The sequence below is a fragment of the Pristiophorus japonicus genome, chromosome 11 (assembly GCF_044704955.1).
Source record: "Pristiophorus japonicus isolate sPriJap1 chromosome 11, sPriJap1.hap1, whole genome shotgun sequence".
In the NCBI taxonomy this organism is placed as follows: domain Eukaryota; kingdom Metazoa; phylum Chordata; class Chondrichthyes; family Pristiophoridae; genus Pristiophorus; species Pristiophorus japonicus.
The window spans coordinates 97,588,632-97,602,974 of record NC_091987.1 but is presented as its reverse complement, the minus strand read 5'-3'; the positions used below and the strand labels follow the sequence as shown (position 1 = coordinate 97,602,974).

Sequence of the window (14,343 nt, the reverse complement as noted above, 5' to 3'; positions counted from 1 at the left end):
CGGCTAAGGGGATCAAGGGGTATGGAGAGAAAGCAGGAAAGGGGTACTGAGGGAATGATCGGCCATGATATTGAATGGCGGTGCAGGCTCGAAGGGCCGAATGGCATACTCCTGCACCTATTTTCTATGTTTCTATACCCCCTTACACTGATGCAAACAGGCCCTGCGTAATATTTCCATGCGCAATCACTGGCCACCTCTGTGCCAGCGGTTGCTTTTTTTTGTGGCCCTTGCGGACAGTTTGTCAACGCATATGTTGACCGGCAGCATGTTCTGGATTTCGCGCATGCGGAATTCCCAAACTTGCAGTGCACTTTAAAGGGAGTATGACGGTGTACTCGCCATCATACTGTAATTTGAGGGCCAATATAACAGCAGCTTTGGCAAGTCCTTCGATTTCCCCCAGTGTGTGTTCAAATTGTTTTGTGTTTTGAACATGAATAATCGGGGTTCACCTGCCAAGCTACTTCATTGAGCCTGCAGCTTGAAGTGCAAAAACCACAGTTCAGTCCTTTATCTACACGGGTAACAAAGGAAGACTTGCATTTATATCATCATCATAGGCAGTCTCTCAGAATTGAGGAAGACTTGCTTCCACTCCTGAAGTGAGTTCTTTGGTGGCTGAACAGTCCAATACTAGAGCCACAGACTCTGTCACAAGTGGGATAGATAGTCGTTGAGGGAAGGGGTGGGTGGGACTGGTTTGCCGCACGCTCTTTCCACTGCCTGCGCTTGATTTCTTCACGTTCTTGGTGTTGCGACTCGAAGTGCACAGCGCTCTCCCGGATGCACTTTCTCCACTTCGGGCGGTCTTTGGCCAGGGACTCCCAGGTGTCATTGGAGATGTTGCACTTTATCAGGGAGGCTTTGGGGGTGTCCTTGTAACGTTTCCGCTGCCCGCCTTTGGTTCGTTTGCCGTGAAGGAGCTCCACTTAGAGCACTTGCTTTGGGAGTCTCGTGTCTGGCATGCGAACTATGTGGCCTGCCCGGTGGAGCTGATCGAGTGTGGTCAGCGCTTCAATGCTGGGGATGTTGGCTTGGATGAGGACACTGATGTTGGTGCGCCTGTCCTCCCAGAGGATTTGTAAGATCTTGCGGAGACATAGTTGGTGATATCTCCAGCGTTTGAGGTGTCTACTGTACATGGACCATGCCTCTGAGCCATACAGGAGGGCAGGTATTACTACAGCCCTGTAGACCATGAGCTTGGTGCTAGATTTGAAGACCTGGTCTTTGAACACTCTTTTCCTCAGGCGGCCAAAGGCTGCACTGGCACACCGGAGGCGGTGTTGAATCTCCTCATGAATGTCTGCTTTTGTTGATAATAGGCTCCCGAGGTATGGGAAATGGTCCACGTTGTCGAGGGTCGCGCTGTGGATCTTGATGACTGGGGGGCAGTGCTGTGCGGCAAGGACAGGCTGGTGGAGGACCTTTTGTCTTACGGATGTTAAGCGTAAGGTCCATGCTTTTGTATGCCTCAGCTAATACATCAGTAAATATATCCTGACGTTCAGCCTCAGAATGTGCGCAGGCGTCGTCCGTGTACTGTAGCTCAACGACACAGGTTGGGGTGATCTTGGACATGGCCTGGAGGCGGCGTAGGTTAAACCGCTTCCCACTAGTTCTGTAGTTTAGTTCCACTCCAGCGGGGAGCTTGTTGACTGAGGTGGAGCATGGCAGCGAGGAAGATTGAGAAGAGGGTTGGAGCGATGATGCAGCCCTGTTTGACCCCAGTCTGGATGTGGATTGGGTCTGTAATGGATCCATTGGTAAGGATCACGGCCTGCACGTCGTCATGGAGCAGGCGAAAGATGTTGACAAACTTTTGGGGGCATCCAAAACGGAGGAGGACGCTCCATAGACCCTCGCGGTTGACAGTGTCAAAGGCCTTTTATAAGGTCGAAAAAGGCCATGTATAAGGGCTGGCACTGCTCCCTGCATTTTTCCTGCAGCTGTTGCGCTGCAAAGATCATGCCTGTTGTGCCTCGTAGGGGACGAAATCCGCACTGTGACTCCGGGAGGAGCTCCTCAGCCATGGAGAAGACGGTTGAGGAGGACTCTAGCGACAGCTTTCCCAGTGGCTGATAGGGAGATCCCCCTGTAATTGCCGCAGTCCAACTCGTCCCCTTTTTTAAAGATGATCACGATCACTGCATCTCTGAGATCTCCCGGCATGCTCTCCTCTCTCCAGATGAGAGAGATGAGGTCATTTATCCGCGCCAACAGCACTTCTCCGCCATACTTTAGCGCCTCAACAGGGTTCCATCCGCTCCTGTAGCCTTGTTGTTCTTGAGCTGTCTTATGGCTTTTCCTACCTCGTGCAACATTGGGGTTTCACTGAGGTGGTGGCGGGTCACATGCTGCGGGATGGAGTCGAGAACAGTCGAGTCAAAGGCAGAGTATCGATTGAGGAGATTTTCGAAGTGCTCCTTCCAGTGGGTCCTGACTGCCTTTGTGTCCTTGAGTGTTTTCCTGTTCTTGGCCAGCAGTGGAGTGGGACCTTGGGAGTTTGGACCGTAGGTGGACTTGACTGCGATGAAGAATCCTCGCACACCATGGCTGTCGGCCAGTTGTTATATCTCTTGTGCTTTCTCCATCCACCACCTGTTCTTTAGGTCCTGGTTTTTTTTGTTGGATATCAGCGTGAGCTGCCTGTAATGTTGCTTTGCTGCTCCCGAGTTGGGTTGTTGCTGAGGCTCAGAAGTGCTCTGTGCTTGCGATTTATTAGTTCTTGGATCTCCTGATCATTTTCATCAAACCAGTCCTGCTGTTTTCTGGTTGTGACCAAGTGTCTCTTCACAAGCACTAGTTATAGAGGCCTGGAGGGCAGACAAAGCGCTGTGGGCATTCAGCATCTCAGGGTCATCAAGCCATTTATATAGCTCCTTTCACGATCACCGGACATCTCGAGGCACTTTTTCGCCACTGTACCTTTCGTAGCGTAGTCACTGTTGTAATTTGAAAACTATTAGAATAACTATTTGAAAATCGATGAAGTCTTTCCCACAGCATGACATATCGAGCTGGTGAGTTACTGCTTGTTCCAGGCACTGGTTTGCAGAGAGGACCAAAAAAGGAAAGCCAAAGTTGGGATTTACAAACTATTGATGGTGTTTGGGAAATTGCAATCTAGGTTTAATATTTTCAAAAATAGTTGATCATCATTGGTATATCTGTGTTTTGTTTTATTTTGGGGAGGGGATGAGTTAAAGCTTTCTTCTCCATCTTATTGATTCATTGTCTCCTTACCCCAAATACCATCGGTGACAGAGAGCGCAGGCAACTTGCCCTAGACACCCTAGTGTCCTGAAATTTGCCACTGGGAGGTGTGAGAGAGCACATTAGTGGTGACTTTGCTGTTCACCCTCCCCTTGCGTCCATCCACCCCCTTGCCTCCCCACCCCCATCTCCACCACAATGCGTCAGATCCTGGTTATTTACTACTTTAGTTTATGGGTGAGGAGTGTCAAATCATGGTGAGCTCTCCTGTACTTGATCAGCAAGCCTAATTAATGACCTGGAATTTGCAGTCAGCACCGAAGCGAAGGCGTTTGTTGCAAGGCCCAAAAGTACGCTCCCCCCCCCCCCCCCCCCCCCCCCCAAGGATCCCGCAATCCCTGTGTTGAGAACTTTGGGATTTCCGACCTTCAATTCAGCGAACAGTAGTGGGGATCCCCTTGTTCGAATTCTGTGACGTCAACAGGCTGTCTAAGCTGCCAAGCCAAAGGCTGAATTCTCAAACAGCAAACAAGGAAGTGAGTAAGCTCTCAAAATTCTAACTCTTTAAAATAGTTAGAGAGAGCAAAAGAAAGATTGGGGCTCTCGTGGGGAAAAGGCAAACCTGAAATAAAGCTGGAGAAAGTTTCTTGATTTTTATTTTTATTAAAATGGACAAATTTCACATGGCACAACGTTAAAATTAGTTTTCCAGCCCCTTAACCTTTGTTTTGCAGTCAGTACACTGTTAAAACCCCACTTACACCTAATCCCTTTGGGTCGAACTTTTAGTGGGAAACTTAACACTAATTACTGCAGAAGAGCCGACGTGTTTGTCAGTTTCAGTGATTCGGCTGACAGCGCAGCCTGTTTCGAGCCATCAATGATGAACCACAACTTCATGATTTCCACATGCGCCAAAGTTTCAAAGGTGGATTAACGTCATCCCGACCACAAATTCCAGGCCAATATGTCAAACCCCTGGCCTGTAAAGTTACATGACATGGTCACCCTACCCACTTGAGAAACTCTCCAGATGTGGAATGAGACTGCTGAGAATTTACATGCTGTTTCAAGTTGCATCATCAATTTGAAAGCAGCTGCCAAGTAGATAATTCTCTCCACAAGGCCTGCTAATACATGGATTAAACACACTGCCACGCAAATATTGCATTTCATAGTTTTTGAATAGCAAATAATAATGTTTGAGTTCTTGTAAGCACTGACACCAATAGCTTGCATTTAAATAATGCCTTTAGCATAGCGAAAGGACTCATGGTCTTCGGTGGGGTGGAATTGAGGGGAGGCGACCAAAAGCCCAGGTGACGAGATAGATTTTAAGTAGGTTTTGAAAGGCGGTGAGAGACATATTGAGGGCCACAAAGTAAATGGAAGAAATGCACAGTGGTGCAGAGTTTAAAGAGCGGAGGGCAGGGGAAGGGATTTCACTTGCATCCTAATTGATTCCCCTTCACCTACTTGTGTGGTTAATTTGTAACCCAAGTCTAAAACATCAAAAATATAAGGATGTGACTTGCCATCAAAGGCTGGTGTGGTGTTGCCTCCCTGTATTTAAAAAAAAAACAAAGATATTCCCAAAGTTTGACTTGCACACCAGAATGTACAGTTATACCTAGATAAAATGGAGCGTAAAAAATCTTGGCATTTTAATATTTTTTATATAATGCACACAAGTATGTTGCCTAATCCAAACAGAATATAAACCTGCTGCAGAAAGTGCCAATGCCATTTAACAGTTGTATAATCTATGGTTCACCGGTCCAAACTGCAGGTCCAGATTTGTGAACGCACCCTCCTCTTGATCCCATGCTGTTTGTTGCTACTCGCTCTGACATTCCCCTTTCCGTGTGATGACTAATAAATTGAGGCATCTTCCAGAATCGGTTTGATAGACTGCATCACTAGCAGTCAGTGGGTGTCTGACTATCTGTGCTACAGGCTAAATATACAAAATTAAATAGTGTTTAAAAGTAAGAGAAGTGATTGGAATTGTTACCACATAAACCCAAATGTTTCTGATAACACTCTGCCTCTTCCTCTTACTGCTACTGAATTATTCATGAGCTTAAAAAAATATTTTTTTGGTATTTAGCTTTTTTCCCCCCACATTTTTGTTCACATTGCGTTTCATGGTGGTTTTGCGATAGTATGAAGTTTATTCACATGCTGTAAAACCAGTTTGTTTCACAGATTAAAATAATCATGATCCCAATTGTGTGAATCCACTATTTGTTTCAAATCACTTTAGATCTTAAAGATAAAGGTAAACATTCTGCCTCTACCTGTCTATCTGAACATGGAGTAAGTACAGTCATTGGCACTTTAAACATTCTAATTTTAAACAGATGCATATTTAAAGTGCTAGAGGCAGAGAATCAGGACTAGGGCTTGCGGGGACAAGCAGAACATTAGGACACGTTTACTTGAGGCAGTTGTGAAGAGAGCATTATAGGGACACTCATGCAAGTCAGACTCTGTACACTTTATTTGAGGCTCTTGTCATGTAAAACATACTGTATATAAAATATACCAGCTTTACAGTCTATTTTGTGAACATTGTATATTTTAATAAAATGAAGATTGTCGGAGTGTCAGATTTTCAGAGCTATTCACCATTTTCTTTTAAGTACCTGTTTAGTTTGCATAAGTGAATCCTGTGCTTGCTGTGCGCAGATTGGCTGCCTACGGATTTGCCTACATTTCAACAGTGACTACACTACAGAAGTTACTTTTATTGGCAGTCAAGTGCTTTGGGGCGTCCTATGGACGTGAATGTCGCACTTTTCACCAAGAGTTCATACCAGGACTTTGAGTCAGGGTTAGAGAGCAAAGTTCTCTACAATGATGCAGCAATCCCATGGCTTAATGCCAAGCTTGGAGCATGCGTCACTAGCCATGTGGGTATGACTGATAGGTAGTGAAAAAATTATGACGAGTGCGTTCATGCCAGGTGAAAGCTGAGCTTGCTTGATAACGCAATTCCTCAGATTGGTTCATATTATTCGAGTCAACGAATCCAATGTTTATTTTGTAAGTAAACCTATCCAAAGCTTTGAAAGGAACCTAAATCTAGATCTGTTCTTGCTCGTCTGAACGAGACCCAAGGTGAAAAAGAGTTTATTTTAAATAAAACCTTTTTAAGTTGGCTCAATTTTCCTTTTAATGCTTGTATCTGGCACTCTTTTTGCAGAATTTCTCTTCCCTGTCCAAGAATGGAATTTTCTTTTGCTAGTGACTCCACAGTAACTGAAATTAATTCATTCTGGAATTATTTTCTTGTAAGAGCTATTCGTATAGTATGGACAGTATTAAAATGTACTTTGTATTTGAACAAGTACTTCCCAAGTGTTTGGAGCCTTATTGCAAAAACTCTGCTCATTCGTAGGGTATTTTTCTTTTTGGGAGGGTGAAACAACGGTGAGCACTTCTGTGTGTTCCGGTATCTACTGGCTGTTGTGCAGCTTGTTTAAATACTGAAACTTGCTTCATTTCCACAAAGCAGCGAAGAACAGGAAAAGCCTCTGTACTCTGAATAGGTGAGTAATATCCTTCCTATGAGAACTGTGCACAGAACTCTCGATGGGGTCTGACCAGTGCTACCTTCAGCAACATTATAACCTCTCTGTGTACTCTCCCTGTGCCAGTATACCCAATATTTTATTTACCATTTTCCGCTGCAGCCAAACATCACTCTCTCCAAACTGCACTTCTGGCGTGAGGCATCTATTCTCTCCAATTGCGGTTAGCACCTAGGTAAAGCACACTTTGAATATGTCATTTATGGATGGTTGAAGGTAATTCCTGAGAATGCAGCTAATGATGCATTTTACACTTTAGCATTCATATACAGTACTTGGTAAAGAATTGAAATATATGCATTCGTTCCCTGGGTTATTTTGATGATTGATTAAACTCTAAATTAAAAAATGTCCGAATAAGAACATTTTTATTTCATTTTGTCAACTTCAGAGACTTGTAATTTTAACTCTTGGGACAAAACTAAAATCAGAAGGCCGAGTAATTAGAATAACTGGGACCAGTTGAATCCTAGAGAATGGAATAATCCTGCGTTCAGTCCAGCTATATTGTGGGTTTGGCGTTCGGCCCTATCTTATTCAACAATGAAGTCGTGTAGGAATTGCTGTTTGAAAAAGCAATAATAATCGATGTGTACCTTTCTTTCAGGGAAACTCAAACTGAATTTGAAGGCAGACGACTATGTTGAGGTCCAGCAATTAGAGCACGGTCTAACAGCAGCTGTAAGATGGCAGGATTCCTGGACAATTTCCGCTGGCCAGAATTTGAATGTATTGATTGGGGAGAAAGCAGAAATACTGTTGCTTCTATAGTTGCAGGGGTGTTGGTAAGTTCTGTGAATAAATTTAAATTTGTGGACAGATGTTTTTTTTTAAACAATGCCTCACTTTGTAAATGTATCCAACATAGTTATATACTTTTTGAAAACAAATTATATGCTAGTGATCCATGAAATGGAGAAAGAGAATATGAGAGATTCTCTTGATGCTGTTATACATAGAAACTACAACAAGGTAACAGCCCATTGAGCACAACCGGTCCATGTCATTGTTTACATAACATGCAAGCAAATTGGATGTATTCTTCATGTATGGTTCACTCTCATGGTGAGGTTCTATTGGAGAGCCAGTGAAATGCATTTATAGTGAATGGAACCTTGTATTGAGGGTCCCATTAACTGATCATTATCATATGCAGTCCCTCGAATGGAGGATGACTTGCTTCCACGTTAAAAAATTCACGGGTGTTTCAATGAAGGACCTAATATTTCAGGTCCCAAATTGCATGTTCAAGGGTGGAAGGTGCCTGTGCATGGATTTTTTTATCGTGTGGTGGCCGTTACACACCAGCCACCACACGGACTTGACAGAGCTAGGTCTTGGTCCAGTGGCAAGGATTAACCAAGATGACTGGAGACCAGCTCTGCTGCACAGACCTAGTGCGCACACATAGCAGTGTGGGCTGGCCCGTGCTGCCCTTGGGCCTTCCACTTCTGGGCCCCAAACTCACGCCTCTCCTGGGCACCGATCACATCCCACTACAATCTCTTGCCGCACCTTTGCCCGAACTCATCTCTCCTGCAGTACCCATGTGCCAATCGCCAACCTGGACCTTGGTGACGTTCCTCTTCACTGGCGTTGCTCTCCTGCTCCAGCACGTGCTGCTCCCTGGAGTGGTCACATTAACTGCCACTTCTCCTGAACACCAACAACAACTTGCATTTCTATAGTGCCTTTATGTAGTAAAACATCCCAAGGTGCTTCACAGGAGCGTTGTCAAACAAAATTTGACACCAATCCATATAAAAGAGGTATTAGAGCAGATGGCCAAAAGCTTGGTCAAAGAGGAAGATTTTAAGGAGCTCCTTAAAGGAGGAAAGAGAGGTAGAGAAGCGGGAAGATTTAGGGAGGGAATTCCAGAGCTTGGGGCCTAGGAAGCTGAAGGCATGGCCACCAATGGTGGAGCGATTAAAATCGGGAATGCGCAACAGGGCAAATTTGGTAGAGCACAGATCTCGGAGGGCTGTAGGGCTAGAGGAGATTAGAGATAGGATGGGGCAAGGCTGCTATCCCGCTCACCTGTCTGGAGAATATTATGATGTGGATGTACAAGAAGAAAGCATTTGCCTTTGGAGGCCATGGAGAAATTTGAAAACCAGGATGAGAATTTTTAAATCCAAGGCGTTGCTGAACCGGCGAGCAGAGGGCTGATGAGTGAACAGGACTTGGTGCGAGTTATGATACAGGCAACAGAGTTTTGGAGGAGTTCAAGTTTACGGAGGGTGCAAAGTGGAAGGTCATCCAGGAGAGCATTTGGAATAGTTGAGTCTAGAGGTCATCATCATAGGCGGTCCATCTAAACAAGGATGACTTGCTTCCATGCCAAAAAAAGGATGAGTTCACGGGTATTTTGAAAGAAGAACCCGACCTACATCCTCGAGTGGAAGATGCCTGTGCGTGGATTTTTTTAGCGTGTGGTGGCTGTTGCACCACACGGGCTTGACAGAGCCAAAGTCTTGGTCAAGTGGCAAGGATTACCCAAGACAACTGGAGACCTGCTCTGCTGCACAGACCCAGTGCGCACACATCACAGTATGGGCTGGCCCGTGCTGCCCCTGGGCCCCTGGGTCCCTGGCCCGAACTCATGCCTCCCCTGGGCCCCGATCACATCCCTCCACAGTCTCTCTCCGTTCATTCGCCCCGATCTCATCGCTCGTGCTGCACCTGCCAATGTGGCAATCACCGACCTGGACATCAGCGACAGGTTGGGGCCATGAGCGGGGGACTGGGAGCAGCGTGGAGGCATATCACTTCAAGGTACAGCGCGAGCTGGTGCAGGAGGGCAATGGCAGCGAAGAGTTACGTCCAGTCTAGAGGTACCAGAGGCATGGATGAGGGTTTCAGCAGCAGATTAGTTGAGGCAGGAGCGGACATGGCCAATTTTACAGAGGTGGAAATAGGCTGTCTTGATGATATGGGATCAGAAGCTTGGCTCCGGGTCAAATAGGACGCCAAGGATGCAAACGGTCTGGTTCAGCCTCGGGCAGTAGTCAGGAGATGGGATCAAGACCGATCGATAAATGTTAGGGAACGAAGGGAATCGAGATATACGGATAGGGTGGGAAAGTGGAGAATTATGTACAAGATCAGCCATGACCTTATAGAATGACGGAGCAGGCTCGTGGGACCATATGGCCTATTCCTGCTCCTATTTATTATGTTCTCTTTGTGGAGTCGGTGGCTAGGGAACTGAGTTTGTGATGGGGACTGAAGATAGTAGCTTTGATCTTCCCAATATTTAATTGGAGAAAATTTCTGCTCGTCCAAGACTGGATGTCGGACAAACAGATTACAAATCCGAGGCAGTGGAAGGGTTGAGAGGACATGGTGAGGTAGAGCTGGCTGTTGTCAGCTTACTTGTCGAACCAGACGTTGTGTTTTTGCATGATGTCGCCGAAGGGCAGCATGTAGATGAGAAGAAGTAACAGTGCGCGAGCGGGAAGAGAAGCCCTTGTAGGTGATTCTCTGGCTACGACTGGATAGATAGGAATGGAACCAGGCGAGTGCAGTCCCACCCAGCTGGACGACGGAGGAGAGGTGTTGGAGGGTGATGATGCGGTCAACCGTGTCAAAGCCTGCAGACAGGTCCAGAACGATGAGATAATTTACCACAGTCTCAGTCTCATAGAATGTCATTTGTGACTTTCATTAGGGCCGTTTCTGTGGTGGCCAGGCCAGAAATCTGAGTGGAAAGATTCAAACATGAATGTATGGAGATAGCTAACTTTATTCCTTCAAACTGTCCAACTTTTACATTTAGGCTAAAACTAATAGATTAATCTGCAAGCAAGATACTACACAGAAGCACTGGGACACCTAAATCTGGTATAGATACTGGAATCAATTCACAAATGTTTAAATATTTTTCTAAAACACAGTCTGTACAACGTACATTATGCGATATGGCTTTTGATTGAAGATTTCTCATCGATCTTCAATGTTTTAATGGTGTTTGTGGACGATGTGATTCCTATGTTGGATTAGGGAGTCCACATGTTAATTCCAGAAACTGAAATGGATATTAAGAAAGCCTGCAGTATACAATCTAGTCTCTGAAATAAAAAATTGCCAGTCGATCAAATTCAAACAGTGGAATATCCTGTACATAAAATGACCTGACACGTTGATGTTATATCTGTGATCATAAATTTATCTCTAGAATCACTTTTTTTTTAAATTCTGTTTTCAGAATGTAAATTTAAGAATTGCACTGCAGCAGGCTTTTCTGGACTACCTGCATTTTTTGAGGAGTGGGCTGTGAGAATTAATTGGCAGAAAAAAATACTACTAAGAAATTCAACATCGTCTTCACTTTCTCCTTTTGGTTTACATAAGAACAAAAGAAATGGGTGCAGGCGTAGGCCATTCAGCCCTTCGAGCCTACTCTGCCATTCAATAAGATCAGGGCTGATCTTCAATTTCAACACCTTCCCACACTATCCCCATATCCCTTGATTCCCTTAATATCCAAAAATCTATCTGTATCTGTCTTGAATGTACTCAAATGACTGAGCATCAACAGCCCTCTGGGATAGAGAACCACAAAGATTGACAACCCTCTGAGTGAAGAAATTTCTCCTCATCTCAATCCTATTCTGAGTCTGCGACCCTTAGTTTGCCAATGACCCAAAGATAGGCGGTAGTGTAGATGAAATTACAAAGGGATATTCGTACATTAAGTGAATAAGTAAAACTGTGGCAAATGGATTTGAATGTAGGCAAATGTAAGGTCATCCACTTTGGACCTAGAAAGGATAGAACAGGGTACTTTCTAAATGGTGAAAAGCTAAAAACAATGGAGGTCCAAAGAGACTTGGGTGGGTCCAGGTACATAGATCATTACAATGTCATAAACAGGTACAGAAAAAAATCAAAAAGGCTAATGGAATGCTGGCCTTTATATCTAGAGGACTAGAATACAAGGGGGTAGAAGTTATGCTGCAGCTTTTCAACGCCTTGGTTAGTCCATACCTGGAGTATTGTGAGCAGTTCTGGGCACCACACCTTAGAAAGGATGTATTGGCTTTGAGAAACTTCACATTTCTCCACATTATATTCCATCTGGCATGTTCTTTCCCACGCTCTTAAGCATCTCTTGCATCCTCCTCACAACTTACTTTCCCATCTATCTTTGTATCGTCAACAAATTTGGTAGTGGGGAAGCTTTTAGAAACTAATCGAGGACAAAATTAAGTCACTTGGGCAAGTGTGGATTCATTAAGGAACGCCAGCATGACTTTGTTAAAGGCGAATCGTGCTTAACCAACCTGATCAAGCTTTTTGATAAGGTAACAGGGTTTACATGGATTTCCAAAAGGCGTTTGACAAAGTGCTACATAATAGGCTTGCCAACAAAGCTGAAGTGCATGGAATAAACATGACAGTGGTTGCATGGAATAAACATGACAGTGGTAGCATGGATACGAGATTGGCTAAGTGACAGGAAACGGAAAGTAGTGGTGAATGGTTGTTTTTGGCATACAGTGGTGTTCCCCAGGGATCGGTTCCAGGACCACTGCTGGTCTTGATATACATTAATGACTTGGATGTGGGTGTACAGGGCACAATTTCAAAATTTGCAGATGACACAAAACTTGAAAGTATAGTTAACAGTGAGGAGGATAGTGATAGACTTCAAGAGGACATGAACAGAGAAACCTAGGGGTATATGCACAAATCGCTGAAGGTAGCAGGGCAGGTTGTGAAAGCATGTTTTTTTTAAAAAAAAAAAGCTTACGGGTTCCTGAGCTTCGTGAATAAAAGTACAGAGTACAAAAGCGTGGAAATTGTGATCAACTTGTATAAAACACTTGTTCGGCTTCATAGAAACATAGAAAATAGGTGCAGGAGTAGGCCATTCCGTCCTTCGAGCCTGCACCACAATTCAACAAGATCATGGCTGATCATTCACCTCAGTACCCCTTTCCTACTTTCTCTCCATACCCCTTGATCCCTTTAGCCGTAAGGGCCATATCTAACTCCCTCTTGAATATATCTAACGAATTGGCATCAACAACACTCTGTGGTAGAGAATTCCACAGGTTAACAACCCTCGGAATGAAGAAGCTTCTCCTCATCTCGGTCCTAAATGGCTTACCCCTTATCCTTAGGCTGTGACCCCTGGTTCTGGACTTCCCCAACATCAGAAACATTCTTCCTGCATCTAACCTGTCCAGTCCCGTCAGAATTTTATGTTTCTATGAGATCCCCTCTCATTCTTCTAAACTCCATTGAATACAGGCCAAGTCGATCCAGTCTCTCCTCATATATGTCAGTCCTGCCATTCCGGGGATCAGTCTGGTGAACCTTTGCTGCACTCCCTCAATAGCAAGAACGTCCTTCCTCAGATTAGGAGACCAAAACTGAACACAATACTCCAGGTGAGGCCTCACCAAGGCCCTGTACAACTTCAGTAAGACCTCCCTGCTCCTATACTCAAATCCCCTAGCTATAAAGGCCAACATTCCATTTTCCGCCTTCACCGCCTGATGTACTTGCATGCCAGCTTTCAATGACTGATGTACCATGACACCCAGGTCTCATTGCACCTCCCCTTTTTCTAATCTGCCACCATTCAGATAATCTGATTTCATGTTTTTGCCACAAAAGTGGATAACCTCGCATTTATCCACATTATACTGCATCTGCCATGCATTTGCCCACTCACCTAACCTGTCCCAAGTCACCCTGCAGCCTCTTGGCATCCTCCTCACAGCTCACACCGCCACCCAGCTTAGTGTCATCCACAAACATGGAGATATTACATTCAATTCCTTCATCTAAATCATTGATGTACATTGTAAATAGCTGGGGTCCCAGCACTGAGCCCTGCGGCACCCCACTAGTCACTGCCTGCCATTCTGAAAAGGACCTGTTTATCCCGACTCTCTGCTTCCTGTCTGCCAACCAGTTCTCTATCCACCTCAACACATTACCACAATACCATGTGCTTTAATTTTGCACACCAATCTCTTGTGTGGGACTTTGTCAAAAGCCTTTTGAAAGTCCAAATACACCCCATCCACTGGTTCTCCCTTGCCCACTCTACTAGTTACATCCTCAAAAAATTCAAGCCTGATTTCCCTTTCATAAATCCATGCTGACTTGGACCGATCCTGTCACTGCTTTCCAAATGTGCTGCTATTTCATCTTTAATAATTGATTCCAACATTTTCCCAACTAACTGATGTCAGGCTAACCAGTCTTTCAATCCCCGTTTTCTCTCTCCCTCTTTTAAAAAGTGGTGTTACATTAGCTACCTTCCAGTCCATAGGAACTGATCCAGAGTCGATAGACTGGTGCTCATTTTCCGAACAATGCATCCACTATTTCTAGGGCCACTTCCTTAAGTACTCTGGGATGCAGCCTATCATGCCCTGGGGATTTATCGGCCTTGAATCCCATCAATTTCCCTAACACAATTTCCTGACTAATAAGGATTTCCTTCAGTTCCTCCTTCTCGCTAAACTCTCGGTCCCCTAGTATTTCTGGAAGGTTATTTGTGTTTTCC

The 14,343-nt window shown here is 44.8% G+C and overlaps 1 protein-coding gene across 5 annotated transcripts in view; it reads left to right on the top strand.

The window, feature by feature from the left end:
- Positions 1 to 14,343, top strand: part of LOC139276182 (transmembrane protein 50B) — a 107,028-nt gene that overhangs the window by 23,129 nt on the left and 69,556 nt on the right. For 2 of the 5 annotated variants that reach the window (XR_011595839.1, XM_070893770.1), the window contains exon 2: positions 7,423 to 7,600. Coding sequence is in view for 1 of the 5 variants with exons in the window: in XM_070893770.1 (XP_070749871.1) it covers positions 7,502 to 7,600 (99 nt within the window). In the remaining 4 variants the exon portion in view is untranslated. Of the gene's footprint in view, positions 1 to 6,282; positions 6,343 to 6,633; positions 6,774 to 6,917; positions 6,991 to 7,422; positions 7,601 to 14,343 lie in introns of those variants that run through there. The other 3 variants (XR_011595840.1, XR_011595842.1, XR_011595841.1) reach the window with 3 other exon arrangements.